The 17,582-nt window shown below is 49.4% G+C and overlaps 1 protein-coding gene across 1 annotated transcript in view; it reads left to right on the top strand.

Moving 5' to 3' along the window:
• Pacsin2 (protein kinase C and casein kinase substrate in neurons 2) overlaps positions 1-15,870 on the top strand; it is a 93,079-nt gene extending 77,209 nt beyond the window's left edge. Inside the window, exons 5-12 of the mRNA XM_032918715.1 lie at positions 1,771-1,926; positions 4,250-4,425; positions 6,453-6,573; positions 7,786-7,791; positions 10,142-10,263; positions 12,152-12,274; positions 12,751-12,944; positions 14,263-15,870. Of these exons, the coding sequence (XP_032774606.1) occupies positions 1,771-1,926; positions 4,250-4,425; positions 6,453-6,573; positions 7,786-7,791; positions 10,142-10,263; positions 12,152-12,274; positions 12,751-12,944; positions 14,263-14,375 (1,011 nt within the window). The 3' untranslated portion in view covers positions 14,376-15,870. The remainder of the gene's footprint in view (positions 1-1,770; positions 1,927-4,249; positions 4,426-6,452; positions 6,574-7,785; positions 7,792-10,141; positions 10,264-12,151; positions 12,275-12,750; positions 12,945-14,262) is intronic.
• Positions 15,871-17,582: the final 1,712 nt, after the last annotated feature.

Below are 17,582 nucleotides of genomic sequence, written 5' to 3'. Positions count from 1 at the left end.
GGCAGGGCTCCCTTCCCATGCTTGCAGGACTTGCCTGGGCACAGGAGAACAAAGCTGGTAGAGAACAGGCCATCATCCCCGGGCCCAACACCCTGCTTTATTTGCTTCCTTTAAATTTAATCCATATCAGCCCATCATAGCAAAGCTCCAAGTCCAAGCTGTCATCCAATAACATCTTTCTCTGCAGCTTGGGGAATTGTCTGTGCCAGAGATGGAGACCTTTGGACTAATATAAAGGATTAGTTCAAAAATTGTCTTTTTCCTTATGTGGATTTTCTCCCAAATTAACATCCAACACAGATCCCCACTGCTTCAAAAGCACCCATCAAACTCATTAAGTCCCATGTGGCCTTAGCTGACTGGTGGAAGCCATCGGCCATTCTGGCCTCAGCACATTCACTTCACCCTGTGTATGGCATGACCTCCACCTCTCACTGGAGTGCTGTCCCACCCACCTCTCCCAGGAGCTGTGCTTTCCAAAGAGTTCTCCATAGCAAACTCCACCTCTGCTTTCCTTCTCTCTAGTCTTGCTTTAACCACTTCTCCTTTCACTCTGCCTGCCCTGAGTCTTCATAAATGAAACTGTCTTCCCTCCATGTGTCCATTACTGCACACTTCTCTTTCTCCTAGAAGGAAATCAATGGCTTGAGGTCAGATAAGGCGGTCACTGTTAAGTATGCATATTGCCTCTGAGGGAGGAAAGGCAGGAACCGGGGCATGGGGAGGAGAGAGAGTGTGTGTAAAGTAGCTGTTAGACCCAGGGAGCCAGGCACCGTTGCTGATACTGGGCTGAGCTGGGATTATCATCTAAACAAGGGTTTCTCAACCTGTGGGTTGTGACTCCTTTGGGGTGGGATTAACCTTTTCATAGAGGTCACCTATGACCTTTGGAAAACAGATATTTACTTTGCAGTTCATAACAGTAGCAAAATTATAGTTAAGAAGTAGCATCGAAAATAATTTTGTGGTTGTGGGTCACCACAACTTGAGGAACTGTATTAAAAGGTCTCAGCATTTGGAAAGTAGAGAACCCCTGATCTAAGTTCTTGACATTTGAGATCAGTTTAGACATATCATGATGCTTTGTCAGAAATGTCCTTGGGAATTATGACTTAATCCCTACCAGCCCACTGTAAGCCTTTTATTCATGTGAGAGTCCCCCTGTCCCCCTGTCCCCACTCCTCCCACCCCACCCCAGTCTCACTGTTTATTTGTTTGAGACAGGGAGACAGGGCTTCTCTGTGTAACAGCCCTGGCTGTCCTGTAATATGCAGACCTGGCTGGCTTCAGACTCAGAGGTCTGCCTGCGTTACACCCTTCAAGGTTTGTGGGGTTTCTATTTGATTTGGTTTTGGTTTTGGCTTTTTGGAGTGTCCTAGTCTTGGCTGTCCTGCCATGCTTTTTCCTTAAGTATTTACACTTCTTTCACTCCGAGCAATCTCAGGGGTCTTTTCCCTGTCGTCCTCTCTAGAATTCTGTCCCTGTGCTTCTGCTGATGCCATTATATCTCAGCTTGATTTTCCTCCATGACACACAGCCCCTTTACTGTGCTCCAACATTAATCATACCTACATTTGGCCACCTGATTCCAATCCACAAATTAAGTGATCTCTGTCCTGTGTCCTCAGTGCCTAGAACCATGTGTGGATAAATATTTAGAGTCTTGCCAGTTGTCCCTGGGAAGAAGCCCAAACATCCCTGTTCCCAGCCTGTGTAATGTCTGAAGGTCCCACCTTGCAGACAGCTTCACTGAGAAAGCACTCTCCGTAGGTGGAGGCGGCAAAGAAAGCACACCACACAGCGTGCAAAGAGGAGAAGCTGGCCGTCTCCCGGGAAGCCAACAGCAAAGCAGACCCATCCCTCAACCCTGAGCAGCTGAAGAAACTGCAGGACAAGATAGAAAAGTGCAAGCAGGACGTTCTAAAGGTGAACCACAGACTTGATTGGCCATGTTTACTGTGTCACTTGTCCTGGGAGCCCTTCTGCTTCTGCTGTGAGGCAGGCTACCTCCGTGGGTTGGTGAGAAGGTGACATGAACATGGTGTTGTCAGAACACTTCGTAATCTGGTGTGTCCTGCTAGTATAGGGTGGTCCCAGAATCACAGGGATGAAACACTAATTGGCATCTTGTCCTTTAGAAGTTGCTGGGGTCTGGGCTTCTCTGCTCCCCTTTACCACTGCTCTATAAGCGATGGCCCAGGGCCAACCTCCCTGCCTGTGATCTGGCCAGCCTGAGTCTGCAGGAGCAGACAGAGTGAGGTCACAGCAGGCCTTAAGGCTGGCAGGTGCACGTGCTGAGCTGATGGGCACCTACTTGATTGACACCCTTGCCAGGCTTCAGATAAGGCCCTGAATCCCTTTGGATTGTGTGATGGCATTCCTACTTTATGAATAAGGAGCCAAGGTCATCAAGGATAAGTCACATGCTGCTCTGTAGTGTAAGAGCAGTGATTCTGACCTTGCACTACCATTTTTTCTCCACCGTACCTGGCAAGGGGAATGCCATCTCCATAAGGCTATGGCTACAGTAACCCCAACCCAGTTGGGGTCAGGAACTGGGGGAATTTGAAAACAGCTTCAGATGAGGGATCTGGGCCTCCATGCTAGATGGGAGTGGGTACTTGAGTTCAAGAAACATAGGGCCTTGGAAACACTTAAAGACATTGCTAGGACCATAGGAATCTGCTGCCCAGGAAGGTGCTTGGCAGAAAGATAAAGCCCACCCATGGTGTGTCTGTCTGTCTGTGTCTGTGCGTGAAGGAAGGAGAGGGGGAGCCTTGTTTTTTCACCACTCACAACAGATACCACAAGATGGTGCTTCTGCAGAACAGACCGAGAGCGTGAGGTCTGACCTAAAGTGTCACAGGGAGGCAGATGTTTATAGTGGTGGCTTCCCTTTTGGAACTTTCCCTTCCTGGGTGGTCAGCCAGTGATCTCAGGCCCTAGAATGGTGGAGAACAGCAGTAGCTGTTGCTCACAGATGTCTTCCTGGCTAAGCCATGAGAGGAGGGTCGGTCGCATCAGGTGCACAGCATCTCGATAAGCCACCAGGGACTTCCGACATCTACATTGGGGTTTTCTGAATAGTGATGACTCTGCTCAGTCCCTGGTTGATTCAGCCTCAGTATAGCCAAGCAAAAGTGGGGGATCCAGTAAGAGTGGATCTGTGGTTCTCCAAAGACTCCACGAAGGCTTTGTGGCTTGAAGGCTCCTATTCCTCAGCGCTGGGGGTCTGTGATCCAGGGTTCCCACCCAGGGCTTCCATGTTGGGGCACGGGATAGTGCTAAAGTTGGTAGGGTGTAATAAATTCTGTGGAGCTCTGTTCTTGCATCAGTGACCTTTCCTTTTCTCATGGGGGACCCAGCTGGGCCATCTCTTACCTTCAGAAGAAGAAACCAGTTACTAAGAGAAAGGGGTTCAAAAACAGGAAGAGGTCCCAGAATGTGAGTGGAAACTGTTTCTAATGGGCCAGGAAAGGCTCACAGAGATGTTTCTGTAGAACATACAGAAAGGGTCTCTGAACCTGAGTCCTGGGTTAGATGGAGTGCATTTGGCGCCCCAGTGTGAAAAGACAGAGAAATTGTTCTAGTGGCCAGGGTACCTTCCCTGGAAGAGTGTATCTGTGTATGCATGTGTTCATGTATATAGAATTAAAAGTAGTTTCAGACAGACCCATAATGCTATCTTTAGTTCTCAGGGCACTCAGATTGTCTGTTCTTACTCTGTCGAATACCTGAGAACAGCTTAGATAGGAACAGTCTATCTTAGTTCAGTTTCAGAGGCTTGAGGAAAGGCTGCCTGGGCTCTTTGTTCCAGATGCTCAATTTAGAGCACCATGACAGTGTGTGGGGGGGGGGGAATCAAGTTAGAGTACAGTGACAGTGGGAGCATTAAGTCAGAGCACCGTGCAAGTAGGAGCATCAAGTTAGAGCACCGTGACAGTGGGAGCTGCCATAGAAAAGGCAGAGACAGCACTGGAAGGACCGGTTCAAAGACAGGGTAGATCCACCTGAGACACGATCTCTGAGGCTTACTTCCTCAAACTGGGCCCTGCCTTCTAATAATCCATCCAGGTGTGAATTTTATAGTGAGGTTAGAGCCCTTATAAGCCAAACAGTACCCAATCTGAGTACTGGGGTAACTTTCACCTCCATCTACCTGTGGGGAGTTGGGGGGAAGCCGTATGGCATTATGGAGTAAACAAACTGAGAAGGAAACAACCCTCTGTCTGTGACAATTTCAACACAGACCAAGGACAAGTATGAGAAGGCCCTGAAGGAGCTTGACCAGACTACACCGCAGTACATGGAGAACATGGAGCAGGTGTTCGAGCAGTGCCAGCAGTTTGAAGAGAAGCGCCTGCGCTTTTTCCGAGAGGTTCTGCTAGAGGTTCAGAAGCACTTGGACCTGTCCAATGTGGCTAGGTAAGTTCCCTGGAGCAAAGCCCAGCAGTGTCAGTGACAAGGGCTGCTGTGACAACACTAGGGTAATGCTCAGCTGCCTTGGGGTGGCAGGGCTTTTCACACCATTTCCAGATACTCAGAGATGGGCTTGAAGAGGCAGCATACAACACCTCCATGGAAGGCAGTCTACGCAGGGCAGGCATGGCAGACTTGATGCTGTCAGCTATAAATGGGTCTGGCATTGTCTCTTCTGGTGCCACAGACAGGCCCGACCAGACCCAGCACTCTAGAAATCCATCTGGGCTGCTGCAGCACTGCCCAGGCCTCATGTCTTCTGCCCCAGTCCCTTGTAGGTGCCTCATGAAGATGAGGCCTTCTCATCTCTGCAGCCAGCCTGACCTTGACATCTTGGTGGCTGAAGGCCCTAGGGGAGACCAGAACAGTGAGGCACTTTTTTTTTTTTTTTTTTTTTTGAATGTCAACCAATTGATTACACAGCACAAACACAAACATCAAGCTCTTGTGCCTACAAAATCAGGAGACCCAGGATGACTGGGGACAGAGATAAAATCCACTTCTACATCCATCTGGGAGAGCCCTGTTTGAGAAATGAACAATAAAAGATCTATTCCAATTACCTTCTAGGTCAAAAAGCTTTTGACTCATGTCAGTGGAAATCTGTCATTCCCATGTCAAATGTCTCTATATAATTTAAAAGCGATGGAAGAATTTCCCCAGCAGTCATTAAACAAAAAACAGCTTTCATCTGTTGTCGTTAATGGCTGCTCTGTTGTCATTCATTTCACCTCTGTGACAGCCTGGAGAGTAGACAGCGTTGTCCCCATCAGGCTGATGAGGACACTGAGCTGCTGTACAGCTGTTAGAGGGAGAGGGACGAGGTTGGGACCGTGTCCTGCTCTTCTGTGTCTGAAGCGAACCCTTCACTCTGTTTGTACTTGGCCTGTCAGGGGCATAAGGCCAGAATCAGTACAGCTCATCATCTGATCTGAGCCACCTTTTGGGGATGGATGACACATGTAGTCACCAAGAGGGTTCTTTATAACAGAATCTGGGTGTCAGACAACAAGGGAAGCTTTATCACTCAGTTCTGGGGACAGAGATAGAAGTCATAATCCACTGGGAGAGGAAATGTACACACACCCCAGTTGAAACTCCAGACAGGTTCTTCCTGCCTCCCAGCTTGGAGAGTAGACAGTTGTCCCCCATCAGGGTCTGCAGCAGAGTCCTGTAGCTTCTGTGTCTGGACATCTGACCACTTCTCTCCAGTCCTCTCTGATCTGGCCATCCATTCCCAGTATCTAGACAGCAGATTTTCCTGCAGTATAAGGACAGACAGTTCCCTGATGCATTGAGCCACTCTGGTGAACCTGTTTTCCATTCCAGTTGTTCTCCTCTAAAAGGCTGCTTTAAGCTAAAAAGCTCACATCCTCAGGCTAGGCCTTCAGCTGTTGGATTTGGAGAAACAGTTCCTTCCTTAAACAGAGGTATTATGTCCACACAGCAGAGAAGGAAACTGAGGCTCAAAAGAAGAGACACCTATAGAGATACTAAGTGAGATACCAGGTCCAGCCAAGACCCATGTTCTTGTCCCTGAGAGGCTGGGCTGGGTCTTGTACTTCTGCCCTCCTCCCACCATACTGTCTTTCACACGGGGAGGAAAACCTCCAGCTCCTAAGACAAATGGAGGGGGGGCACATTGACATTCTGCTCTAACGGCTTCTTCCTCAACACGACCAGATTCCACGAGACTGCACAGCTCTACCCACACAGCACAGCATGATCTCTGATGATGCAGGGCAAGTGTCAGTTGTGTGCCACCTGGTTTGAGGGTGGGTCCCAGGTTCTAGAGGATGGTGTCTGCATCTGTACATGTGATGGTCAGGAAGTGGTCTTCCTCATCTGTGTGTGGGAAACAGACTTGTGCAGGCTACAGACACTATCACGCAGGCTATAGGACCTGCTTTGGCTTTGAGGAGTGTCAAACCAAACCTGTCTTTTATAGAGCTGTCATTCTATCTCTGATTTAGCTACAAAGCCATTTACCGGGAGCTGGAGCAGAGCATCAAAACAGCTGATGCTGTAGAGGACCTGAGGTGGTTCCGAGCTAACCATGGGCCAGGCATGGCTATGAACTGGCCACAGTTTGAGGTAAGGAGGTTGTGTGCCTACAACTCTGCTCACCTGTAATTGGGATCGGAGACCCCCCCCTCTACTTGAGCTATAAATGTTCTCACTCTGGGCTTTGTGTATGGAATCGTCCTGACAAGTGTCTAGTGTCCCAGTCACTGTATCTAAACTCCTTCGGATACCGTCACTTACAGTGGCACTCCCTCTTGTCACAGACAAAACAAACAACTTGTGTTTATCCCACCATACAGGGGTATCCCACTGGTATCTCCAGGCCTTGTATTGGGCCCCAGGTGGGGCCGGTATCAGTGAGCTGCTTTTCTTAACCATTTTCAGTGTGCTTTTCCCTGCCTTAGGCTGTAAGTCTAGTGAATTTCGGCTCAAATGAGTATGCCTGTTCAATTTTTTGGGCCGTGCAGTGTCTTTATGCTATAAATCTAAGGGCCTTGGGACCTTGAGGCTATGGTTTGATCACCAGGCTCACCCAGTTCCCTGACTGTGGTGTAGAAGGTAGTGGCCAGAAGTACCACCAGCCTTATTCCCTGAAGGAAGGTACTCTGTCCTCATTCACTGATGTGTTGGGAGCCCCTACCCTGTAACTGCTGAGGAGTCCTCCAAGCCAGACAGATGCCTCCAGCATGGCCCTGTACCTTTTCTGGCCTGACATATCCAGAGCCTGGCTGCATCTGTCCTTACACAGTAGCGTTGGTGGGACTCCAGCAAGCAGGTATCTCTTGTGTGGCTTAGTTTTTCCATGTTAAAATCTGAATAGCTCCCTAGAGTTACTGCGGGGCATAAGCTGATCTACGCTCAGTAATCACGTAGACCTGGGCTCCCCACAAGTTCCTCAGCCCTTAACACCCGCATCAGTCCTCACCTCCACACTTCTGTTTTCTGGAAATTCATGATATCTCTAAATGGCGGGAGCTGTGCTGAGCATCCCCTGCATACACCCATCAGGGGGCTGCAGAGCAGGTGGGGCCCCAGGAGACATTGTGGTCCAGGGCCTTTCCTAGTGGAAGGGGCCACAGAGGGAGTGGCTCTTCCCTGGCACAGCACACTGGGAAGAAGTATCCTGAGTGTACTGCCTTAGGCATGGGAGTCTGTGGGCTTCTCAGAGGGCCCCTGGCTAGGAAGCAGCCCTCCTGTGTTCCCTGCGTTCACATTGTTAGCTGTTACCAGGTTGTGTCTGACTTTCTCTAATGAAGCTGTTTTCACTTTTCATGCCACAAGGATGAAGTAAGTTCCTTTTTTATGATTAACTCATGGATCACCAAGCTTCCTGCTACATGTAGTCAGCCCACTCAGTCCCCTGTCTGTACTGGCCCCCAGTTCTGTGGTGGAGAGGCTGACATTAGTCCTTCCATTCAACGTTCCTGGTCCCCTCGATCCCCAAGAGTCCATTTACACTTAGAGGTCACATGGGGACCTCGAGGTTCCCCTGGCTGGGTTCTTAGCCCACTTACCTCCATCAGCACGGTCAGTAACAGACAAGATGACTTGGCTCAGGGCTGTGGCCCAAGACTGCGTAGAGACCTCAGTTTTTCTTGGCCTCTATTTTCTTATCTGACAAATCAAAAGCTAGGTTAGGTGCAAATCTAAGATGACTTGTGGCCCTGATGTTTGGTAAGAGGGGCAAAGCTGTGCACTAAGGTACCTTGGGTTTAAGTTTAATCTGTGTGTATAGGGGATGAGGGGAGAGGGGAGGAGGGTGGAGTCAGAAGACACCTTTGTGGAGCTGATCGTCCTTCCGTCTTTACATGGGTCTGGGCTTGCCCTCAGCCTGTCTCCCTCTCAGGGCGAGTGCTTTCACCTGCTTAGCCATCTTATAGTTAGACGTGTTTGATACATGGAGCTGGGAGGTAAAGCGGACTCATTAAGGATAACTCATGGTATCGTTCTGGAAAATTAAAACCTAGCACCTTTCCAACTATATATTTCAACTGTTGGTAGAAACTTCTTGTTGGAAAAACAGAAATTCTTTGGGGACGTTGTTGGAGTAAATCTCGAACCCCAATTAGCCCATGCAAAGAACACACAACTCAGTTAATTATAGTTATAAGCTGCACGTCTAGACTGGGCAGATTCACCACGACACTGCTCTATTCCCCAGCTATGAGGTCCCTCGGTACTTACAGCTTCTCCAGGCCACATGGTTCTCTTTTATCTTCCTTCCACCTCCTTTTCCTCCATTTTCCTCTGTCAACTGATCTGCCTCTCTCCTTGCTCTCTTCCCACTCTAAAACCTCCAGCCCCATCTTTCCCTTCCACTGCCCAATCACGGGCTCTAGCCTTTATTTGACCAGTTAAAATGGGGAGACGGTTCACATGAAGTCATCTGAGTATGTACATGATCCACTCCTCATTGGTACAGCCCCTCTTTTTTTTTTTTTAATAATTCATTTATTGTATACACACCAGAAGGCAGCATCAGATTCCATTACAGATGGCCTGGAGCCACCATATGGTTGCTGGGATTTGAACTCAGGACCTCTGGAAGAGCAGCCAGTGCTCTTAACCACTGAGCCACCTCTCCAGCCCCAAAGGGTGCAGCCCCTCTTGAAGTGGAATTAACATCAAAGTACAAACAGCACTAGGGCAACCTACAACAGGATGTAAACCTTCTGTTCTTGACAATTGCTAGCATGTTACTCTGATTAAGTGGTACTACAAGCCCTGTAGTAGTGGGGCATGCCTTTAATCCTAGCACTTGGGAAGCAGAGGCAGAGGCAGGCCGATCTTGAGCTCAAGGCCTGCCTAGTCTACAGAGTGAGTTCCAGTTTAGCCAGGAACACCACAGAGATACCCTGTCTCAAAAAAAAAAAAAAAAAAACCAAAAAAAACACAAACAAACAAACAAACAAAAAACCCAAAAAAATACTGACATGACATATCAGGGGGAGCCTTTTGGAGACCTCCTCTGCTGTGAGATAGCCACCTAGCCTCTGCTTTTATTTTCAGGCCTGGGTTCAGTTTCCTATGTAGCAGACTTGCTCAGGTTCCTTCAGATAGCTGTTAACATTGTGACTTAGAGTTCAGAGCATAAATGGAGAGAGTCTTTAGTCCTCAAGGTCTAACTAAGCCTTGGACCTCAGCCAGGCTCCCCACAGGACTGGCTCCAGACCACAGGAGCCCATGCTGACACAGGGAGGATAGAGCCTACGAGCCATGATGAGCAAGGAATGGGATTAGAAGGCTCTCCAGCACTGTAATAAAGACAGTAAGCATCATTGGCCATGATGCAGTGTTTCTGAGGGCATGTATATGTGGTGTGTATGTTGCTGAGGATAGAACCTTATGTATGTTAGACAAACACTACCCCAAAACTATATACCCTCAGACCTAGTTCTGTTGTCACCAACAAGTCTGATGTTTATGTCAGGGCCCTGTGATTATATGGGTGCCAACTGTCATAACCTTTAGACCTGAGAGGCAGCTTGAGGTTTGCTGGGAAACGAGAGAGCAGGCGCCACAAGGCTGAATGTTGCAGTTGCACGGGGTGGGTCTCCACTGGCTAAGCAGCTGTTTTGGACCACTGTGGTTCCCCAGAACTGAACTTCCCGTTTCCTTCTGGTGGCCCCTTGCCCAGGAGTGGTCTGCAGATCTGAATCGAACTCTCAGCCGAAGAGAGAAGAAGAAGGCTGCTGATGGTGTCACCCTAACAGGAATCAACCAGACAGGTGACCAGTCTGGACAGAACAAGCCTAGCAGGTGAGCTTCAGTCACAGCTTCAGTCTAAACTGACTGTCTTCTCAGACATGAGGATATCTGCAGGTCCTGGGATGCCACCATCTTGGGCCTGTAGATGATTGCCAGATGTTCTGGCAACACCCTGAGCTCTGAGTAGAGCCCATCTCTATTCTCTCTGTGCTCATGCTGGAGCTCCTGAGAGATCCAGAAAAGGAGCCTTCTGCACACTGTGCCTGTCCTGGCAAGGGCGGTGCTGGTTTAGCTGCTTGTGTCATTCCCATGGGGCAGCCCTGGTGGACACAACAGATAGAGACATATCAGTGGGAGCACCCCTTTGGGACTTCTGTGTACACGTGCTAACAGATGCAGAACAGTGGGGGTGGTCAGATGTCCCCCTTAGAGTTGTTTATTTCTAAGTAAGCTTGGAGTGTAATTCAGCAGCAGATCATTTGCCTGGCAAGTCAAGGCCTTGGGTTCAGGTCCAGCACTCTGAACAGAGCACCCCCTTGTCTTCATTGTCTAAAAAGGCTTGTGTATAGAACGAGTACCAACTGTGGTCGTTAGAACATTCTGGAAAGTGTATACTGTAGGACTTGGCTAGAGGCCTCTGTGCTTAGATAATGGTCACCTTAGCTCAGGTTCTAGTGACATGCTTATGGCCCAGACACTAAGCCCATACCATCTTTGGCTCCCCAGTCACACACAAAGCTCAGCTACTGTGCTTGGAGGCTCTGCAGAAAGCTGTGTTGAGTCCTCAACCTCAGAACCAAGAGGTCCTCCTAGTGTGCTTAAGCCTAGTAATTGGCAGGAAGGAACTGGGACTCTGGAGGTCCTGTGGGCTAGACAGAATGTACTAGTTCAGTGCCCAGCACCAAGACCCTCCAAAGCCAGCTAGAGCAGGGAGCCTAGTAGGGCAAAGAGTCTGCTAGTGTAAAGCACACTGCTTATACATGGGCAGCCAGTCAGGGTCACCCTGGCGTCTGAGGGGTTTCCCCATCCTCACATGCTTGGCTCTGGAGTGGTAGTTTCTCACTTTAAGGATGCTGCTGACCAAAGCCCTGGCCACTTATGTAGGTAAGTGACAGTTGTTGCTGAGAGAGCCCAGTGGTCCTCAACCTTCCTAATTCAGTAATCCATTAATACCTCATGGTGTGATGACCCCAACCATGAAATTTGCTACTTCCATGAATTGTAATGAAAATATCTATGTTTTCTGATAGTCTTAAGCAACCCCTGTGAAAGGATCATTTGACACACCTCCAAAGGTGTCGTGACCCACAGATTGAGTACTGCTGGCCTTGGATGACTCTTTCTATATGTTCTTCTTGTGGTGGCTCCCTATTTAGTGTTCTACACCCTGTAGCCCCTCATCCCTCTCCCTAGTGCCCAGTGATGCTCTAGTTAACACACTGGGCTGGGAAGAAATTGACAAAGTTACAAGAATGATTTGACTCCAGAACTCTAGAGGACACTTCCATGCAGCAAACCTTAGTCCTAGCTGTGGAAACTCCAGCACCAGGGAGCTGGCCAGGGACCTACTTGGTAGTTAGAAGGGTCACCACAGAGCTGGGAGTACCTGCTCCATAGATAGTCTTCCTGTTGCTGCTGCTTCCCATCCATCTGTCCCACGGCTAAGCCGTATGTGAAAATGAGGGGACAGGGACTAGAGAAACCCTGAAACAGGAAGTACTTGTGCATGCGTGGTGGACAGTTAACTTACAGTTGATCAGGGTATATTGACTCATCGGCAATTAGCCACCTGTCTGACTAAAATAACCTTCAATCAGCATCCTTTTCTCATCAAATGGGGAGCTGCTGTGACTCCAGAGATAACTGTCACTGTCTTCCTCACCAGGGCCTTTAGTGGGCCCCAAGCTGTGATCCCTGAAAGCTCTCTTTCTCCCCATAGCAACCTTAGTGTCCCGAGCAACCCCGCCCAGTCCACGCAGTTACAGTCCAGCTACAACCCCTTCGAGGACGAGGACGACACGGGCAGCAGCGTCAGTGAGAAGGAGGACATTAAGGCCAAAAAGTTGGTGAACACACACTTCCCTCTCTGGCTTCCACCTTGCTTTCTGTGTCTCTTCTCTCTATCCAGGGGTCTCTTGGGGTCTCACCCCTCAGCACTTCAGCAGTGCATGGGTCCTGCAGGACCTGGGCACATTCCAGACCTGCTGGGACAGGGTCAGGCCTCTCCACCTCTCTGGGAGGGCACAGCTAACACTCTTGGTTGCTTTTTCTCTGTCCCGTGTTAACCCTTTAAGGCCTGAGCAACAGCACTACAGGAAGACAGGCAGGCAGGATAAACCAGGGGACCTGCTGAGGGGTAAAGCTCCACCTGCAGGCACTGCTCTGGGATAGTCACATCCTCCTGCTCCTCTTGAGACTCAGGATGAGTGTGGATGGCATGAAGGCCTGGCTGCACCTGCCTGCGGGGCAGGAACTCTGGGTGGGGACCCATTCTCTGTCAGCGCTGTGCTAAGATCCTCATGTCATCCTCTGTTGCAGTGTCAGCAGCTATGAGAAGACTCAGAATTACCCCGCTGACTGGTCTGATGATGAGTCTAACAACCCTTTCTCCACGGATGCCAATGGGGACTCTAACCCGTTTGACGAGGACACTACCTCAGGAACAGAAGTGCGAGTTCGAGCCCTCTATGACTATGAGGGACAAGAACACGATGAGCTGAGCTTCAAGGCTGGTAGGTAACCTCCCCAAACACCCTCCTGGGAATAGAGGCGGATATCCAGCCTGCTGCAGGACTGGTCTTGTTTTTGAAGTCAAGTTCTTGCTAGTTTCACATGAGGGTCTTCACTACAGTACCTTTCCCTGCCCGATCTTTGCATATCCTGATCCTATCCCAACCAGGAAGATGATAATGTGCTGTTCTAGTGTGTGTAGGGCCTGTTGAAAGCCATTTCCGTCCACCCCTGACTTGTGCCTTATAAGCCATTTACCTTCACTGTCAGTCGGCTGTTAGTCACCGGCTGATGGTGCGACCTCTGACTTTGTAGGCATCTCATGTGCTGTTAGTTATATTAAAATCGCTGTGTTCTCATGTTTACCCACCAACCTGTCTCACACAATAGTCAATATCGCAGCCACCAAGCCATGTAGCTGAAATATTTCTGGGTTACCTACCTCAGTGTTAGTTCATTGTTTCTGCTTTCCTAGGCATAAGCTTCTCAGAAGAAGCCATGCTTACAGTTTAGCCTGTCACTAAAAGCAAGATTATAAGAACAGTAATGATTTATGTGTCTTTCAAAGGCTTTGGGGGCTAGTCAGAGTGTCATCACTGGTCCTGAACTCTGTCCTTCCTCCTGGCTGTGTAGCTTGGGTATCTCATGTGCCTACTAATCTACCTCTTCAGTGCTGCAGACTTCGATGTGTTCATCTTTTTAGACCCACCCTCTGTCCTCACTGTGAACCAAGGCAGTTTTCACGGGGCCCTTTCCCTTACTGCCTACAGAGTGAGCTCCTGTGCCATGATAACACAGCACACTCAGATGCTCTGCATCCTTGTGGGTTAGCATTTGGTGGTCCCCTTGTCTGCAGATGGAAGGGTCTAGGGAGCAGATCCTGTGTGCCCAGGTCTCTGCCAGGCCAGTGGTGGCTCAGGAAGCAAAACCTCAAAGCCCCAAAGATACCTTGAGCCACCACACAGAATGAAAACATGGGGCATGTTGCCAAGCAAGGCAGCCTGGGACACACCGGATAGGTGCAAGGCTGAACCTGGCGTGGTTCTAACCTGGACTGCTGTTTGCTCCAGGGTCACTCTGAGAGCTGCCATCTTCAGATCATAGTGGCCTCTGTGTCAGAAACTTTCAATGCAGATTAGTAGTGAAATATCCAGAGTCTTGCCTTACCTGCAAGAGGATGCCTATCCCTCTGCCCTGGAGACCTTCTGTGGCTCCTTCTACAGGCATGTTTTATATCACATGGGATTGTATGTACAGATGACTTTCTATGGTCAGTGTTGCCCACACTATCATTAAGGCCACTCTCTTTTTGTTTTGCAGGGGATGAGCTGACCAAGATAGAGGATGAAGATGAACAGGGTTGGTGCAAGGGACGTTTAGACAGTGGCCAGGTTGGCCTATACCCAGCCAACTATGTCGAGGCTATCCAGTGACAGTCCATGGGCAGGCTGGCGGAGAGATGGACATGGGCAGTTCAGGAGCTCCGTTAGCCTTGACCTGGGCAGTGACACCTCTAGTGCCCCAGCAGCCATGTAGGCATCCACTCCCCCTGCAAAAGACGATGGCTCTGCTGTCCTTGGCTTCCTAGTGTGCTGTGACGGCAGATGAGCTGGTGATTTCACTGCGCACTTGGCCCCTTTCCAAGCACATCTGGGCAGATCTGGGCACAGGAAGATATGGTCCAACAGCGAGCCAGGCCCCTCCCACCCTCCAGCTCTCTATCATGGATCTGCACCTTCTTGCCCTTGTCTCTCCTGAGTCAATGACGGATCATACTGATTCTGGTTCCATTGATTATTTTCTCTGATGAGGCCCTACCTGCAAGTTCAGTGAACAGACTTACGTGCCATTTCTGAGTAAAGAGTTTGAGGTTTTAATTTAAAGGCAATGTACAGTTATACTTTTTTATATGCTCTTCCAGTCAGTTAAATTATGGCCTACACTGATCTGAGATGTTCTTCTCCACGTGAGCTGTCTTCATTTCTCTGTGCTGTGTCCAGATTGGGGTTGCTACAGCAGGGGTTCACTGGCAAGTGCCAGTTGCAGGAGTAACCTGTGCAATGTCCCCAACCCTTCCATATTTAGAAAGTATTTTCACTCTATCCCTGCTTCAGTTTTTGCAGATTAACAGTTTTATTAGTGATTTGGAAAGTTACCAGTGAGAAGACTAACTTTTCACAACAGCTGCCTCTGTAGACTGCGGTGCTTTACATTAGACCGTCACGTCTCCTGTATGTCTGTATATGTTATTTGATACTGAGAGTCTCTAGAGTTCACCCTCTGCTGAATGAGAGCTGGTGGCTTCTGATAGCAGATCCTGCCAACTGCTTGAAGCCCATGACATTGAAGTCCAGGCATGGCTGGCTAACAGCCCTACCAGTTAAGATGTGGCTCTAACCTCAGAGTGGAGATACTGGGGAGACTGATTCCACTGGTCAGGGCCCAAGCTTCGTGACAGCACTGGAAAAGCTCCTAGGATTTTGTAGTAGTCACAGGCTTCACAGTCCCTGTGTCACTCACTGGAGAGTTGGAGGGGTTCAACACCCCCCCTGAAAAACACACACACACACACACACACACACACACACACACACACACACACACACACACACACACACATTCCTCCAATTGCCCTGTCCTCAGGTGCAGTGGGACTGTTATGAGCCCCAGGGATGGGCACAAAGAGGACTTTTATTTTGTTAGCTCGGACAGTGTGCAATGGTGCACATCACAACTTGTGTTTCTTCAGTGTTTGGCATGAGCGCTGTTTCGCTGTGGCTGTGTCATGAGAACTTACCAGCAGAAATCCTTGTTCCTAAGCTACAGAATGACCAAAAGCTGTCAAGAACTTAATGTTTGGAAACTCCTTTAAATGTATAGTATTTTAGAACAACAACAACAAAACTCAATAAACAGTTGATCTGTGTATTTGGCAGCCCCCTTGCCTTGCATCCACCCTCATGTTCACACAGCCGATAGACCTGTCTCCCTGGGGGTGTGCCCGCTTTGAAACTGTACATCGGATCCCTTCTCAGGGCCATGTCTCAGTTCCTGCCATCAGAGGCTGGGGACTTGAGGCATCTTGGGCATCCCTGTAGAGGGCATCCCTGGTGCCACCCTCTCTCCCCTGATCTAGCAGAACAAGACCAGCAGCCACTCTTCCCATAGTTTTCCCCATACCTGTGTGCCTCTGTTGTGTTTTCTCAAGTAGATGATCTGGGTGTAATGTGATCAATGCAGGTCCCAGCTGGTCCTACGCACAGACAGCCTCCAAGGATCTCGCCTCCCCTCCCATTGGGATCAGCTAAGGAGATAAAGCCAGCGTGGTAGTCCTGACCAGTCCAGATGAACGGACTGCTGCTGCTGCTGCTGCTGTCTTCAAGCACTAGTAAAGCCTCTCTGGCATTCCTGCAGTGACACTCTGCTGAGCAGAGGCAGAGCCTGAGTCTTGTCCTTTAGCCTCTGTGTGGTGGGCCTCCTCTGCCCTGCGGGTTTCTGAGCAGTACTTGAGCCCCACCAGCAGGCCACCCGTTGCTCTGGGTGGGCGGGCACCAGCTTCTGCCTCTTCTTGCTCCAAGCAGCACAGAGAAGACACAAAGTGGGAGAAAGCAGAGGCAGATCTCCTCACAGCTGGCAAGCCGGGAAGTAGGGATATATCTTGACCACCACAGTAAGACTGCAGCTGTAGACTGAGCCACCTGTCCAAGGTGCTCTAAAACTACTCTGACCTGCAGCTGTGTGGCAGGCTGGAGTTACTAGAAAAATAGACAGGTTTTAGAAACTCAGGGGTCAATGATTTGCCCAAAGCCTTGTGAGCAGACCATAGTCAAATTCCAGCTCAACGATGTGGAACAGCCAACCTCCCCTCACTGTCCTGGAAGCTGGGATTGGGGATGAAATGACCACTCGTAAGGTTCTTTCTCAACACCTATTCAAAGGAACCAGGAGGTTCCTTACAGACCTCCTGCTATTTCCTACCCTTCCCTGGGTGTTAGAGTGGCCTCAGTTTTCACAGGAGGTTGGGGTAGGGTGCCGTAGAATTCTACAAGTTCTTCTGGTTATGATCACCTAGGCTGGGGCCAGGACCCTCTGCAGCCTTTGGCTGCCCTTTCTCTACCACCCAGGTTGGGATCCCAGGACCTCATGGCCTCCAGTAGCTCCCACACTGGTTTAAAGCTGTTACCACTAGGGCCCCTGAGCTCATTCTAGTGATCAACCTAGCTCAGTCACTCAATAGGGGAGGGATGGAGGGAGGGAGGATTAAAGAAAGACAATTAGACAACATAGTATGACCCCAGCAAGTACTAAGGCTGAACCGAGTTTAATTTCTCCAGTCTGCTTTTATATCATTCTAGGTACATCAAAGAGTATGGTCAGTCCTAAGGCATAAACAACGTCGTCAAGGCACAAACTAAGGTCCCATGATTACTGTACTCGGGGTCTTAACAAGGCAATCAACATACAGAGAACACATTGCTCAGCTGAGGAATCTTGAGCCTACTTCCTTGTCATAGTCCAAAGTCAAATGCTTATCTGAGCCTACTCCTTTTTTCTAGCCCATTGTAAATATTCTTGCCAAATTCCTGGAGGCAGCCCCAAGAGCTCTCCAGAGTCTAGGTGGGATGGAGTGAGCCCCAGAC

This window comes from Rattus rattus, chromosome 1 (genome assembly GCF_011064425.1).
Source record: "Rattus rattus isolate New Zealand chromosome 1, Rrattus_CSIRO_v1, whole genome shotgun sequence".
Lineage (NCBI taxonomy): Eukaryota > Metazoa > Chordata > Mammalia > Rodentia > Muridae > Rattus > Rattus rattus.
Note: the sequence above shows the minus strand (reverse complement) of the source record. Positions and strands in the feature narration are given on the sequence as shown.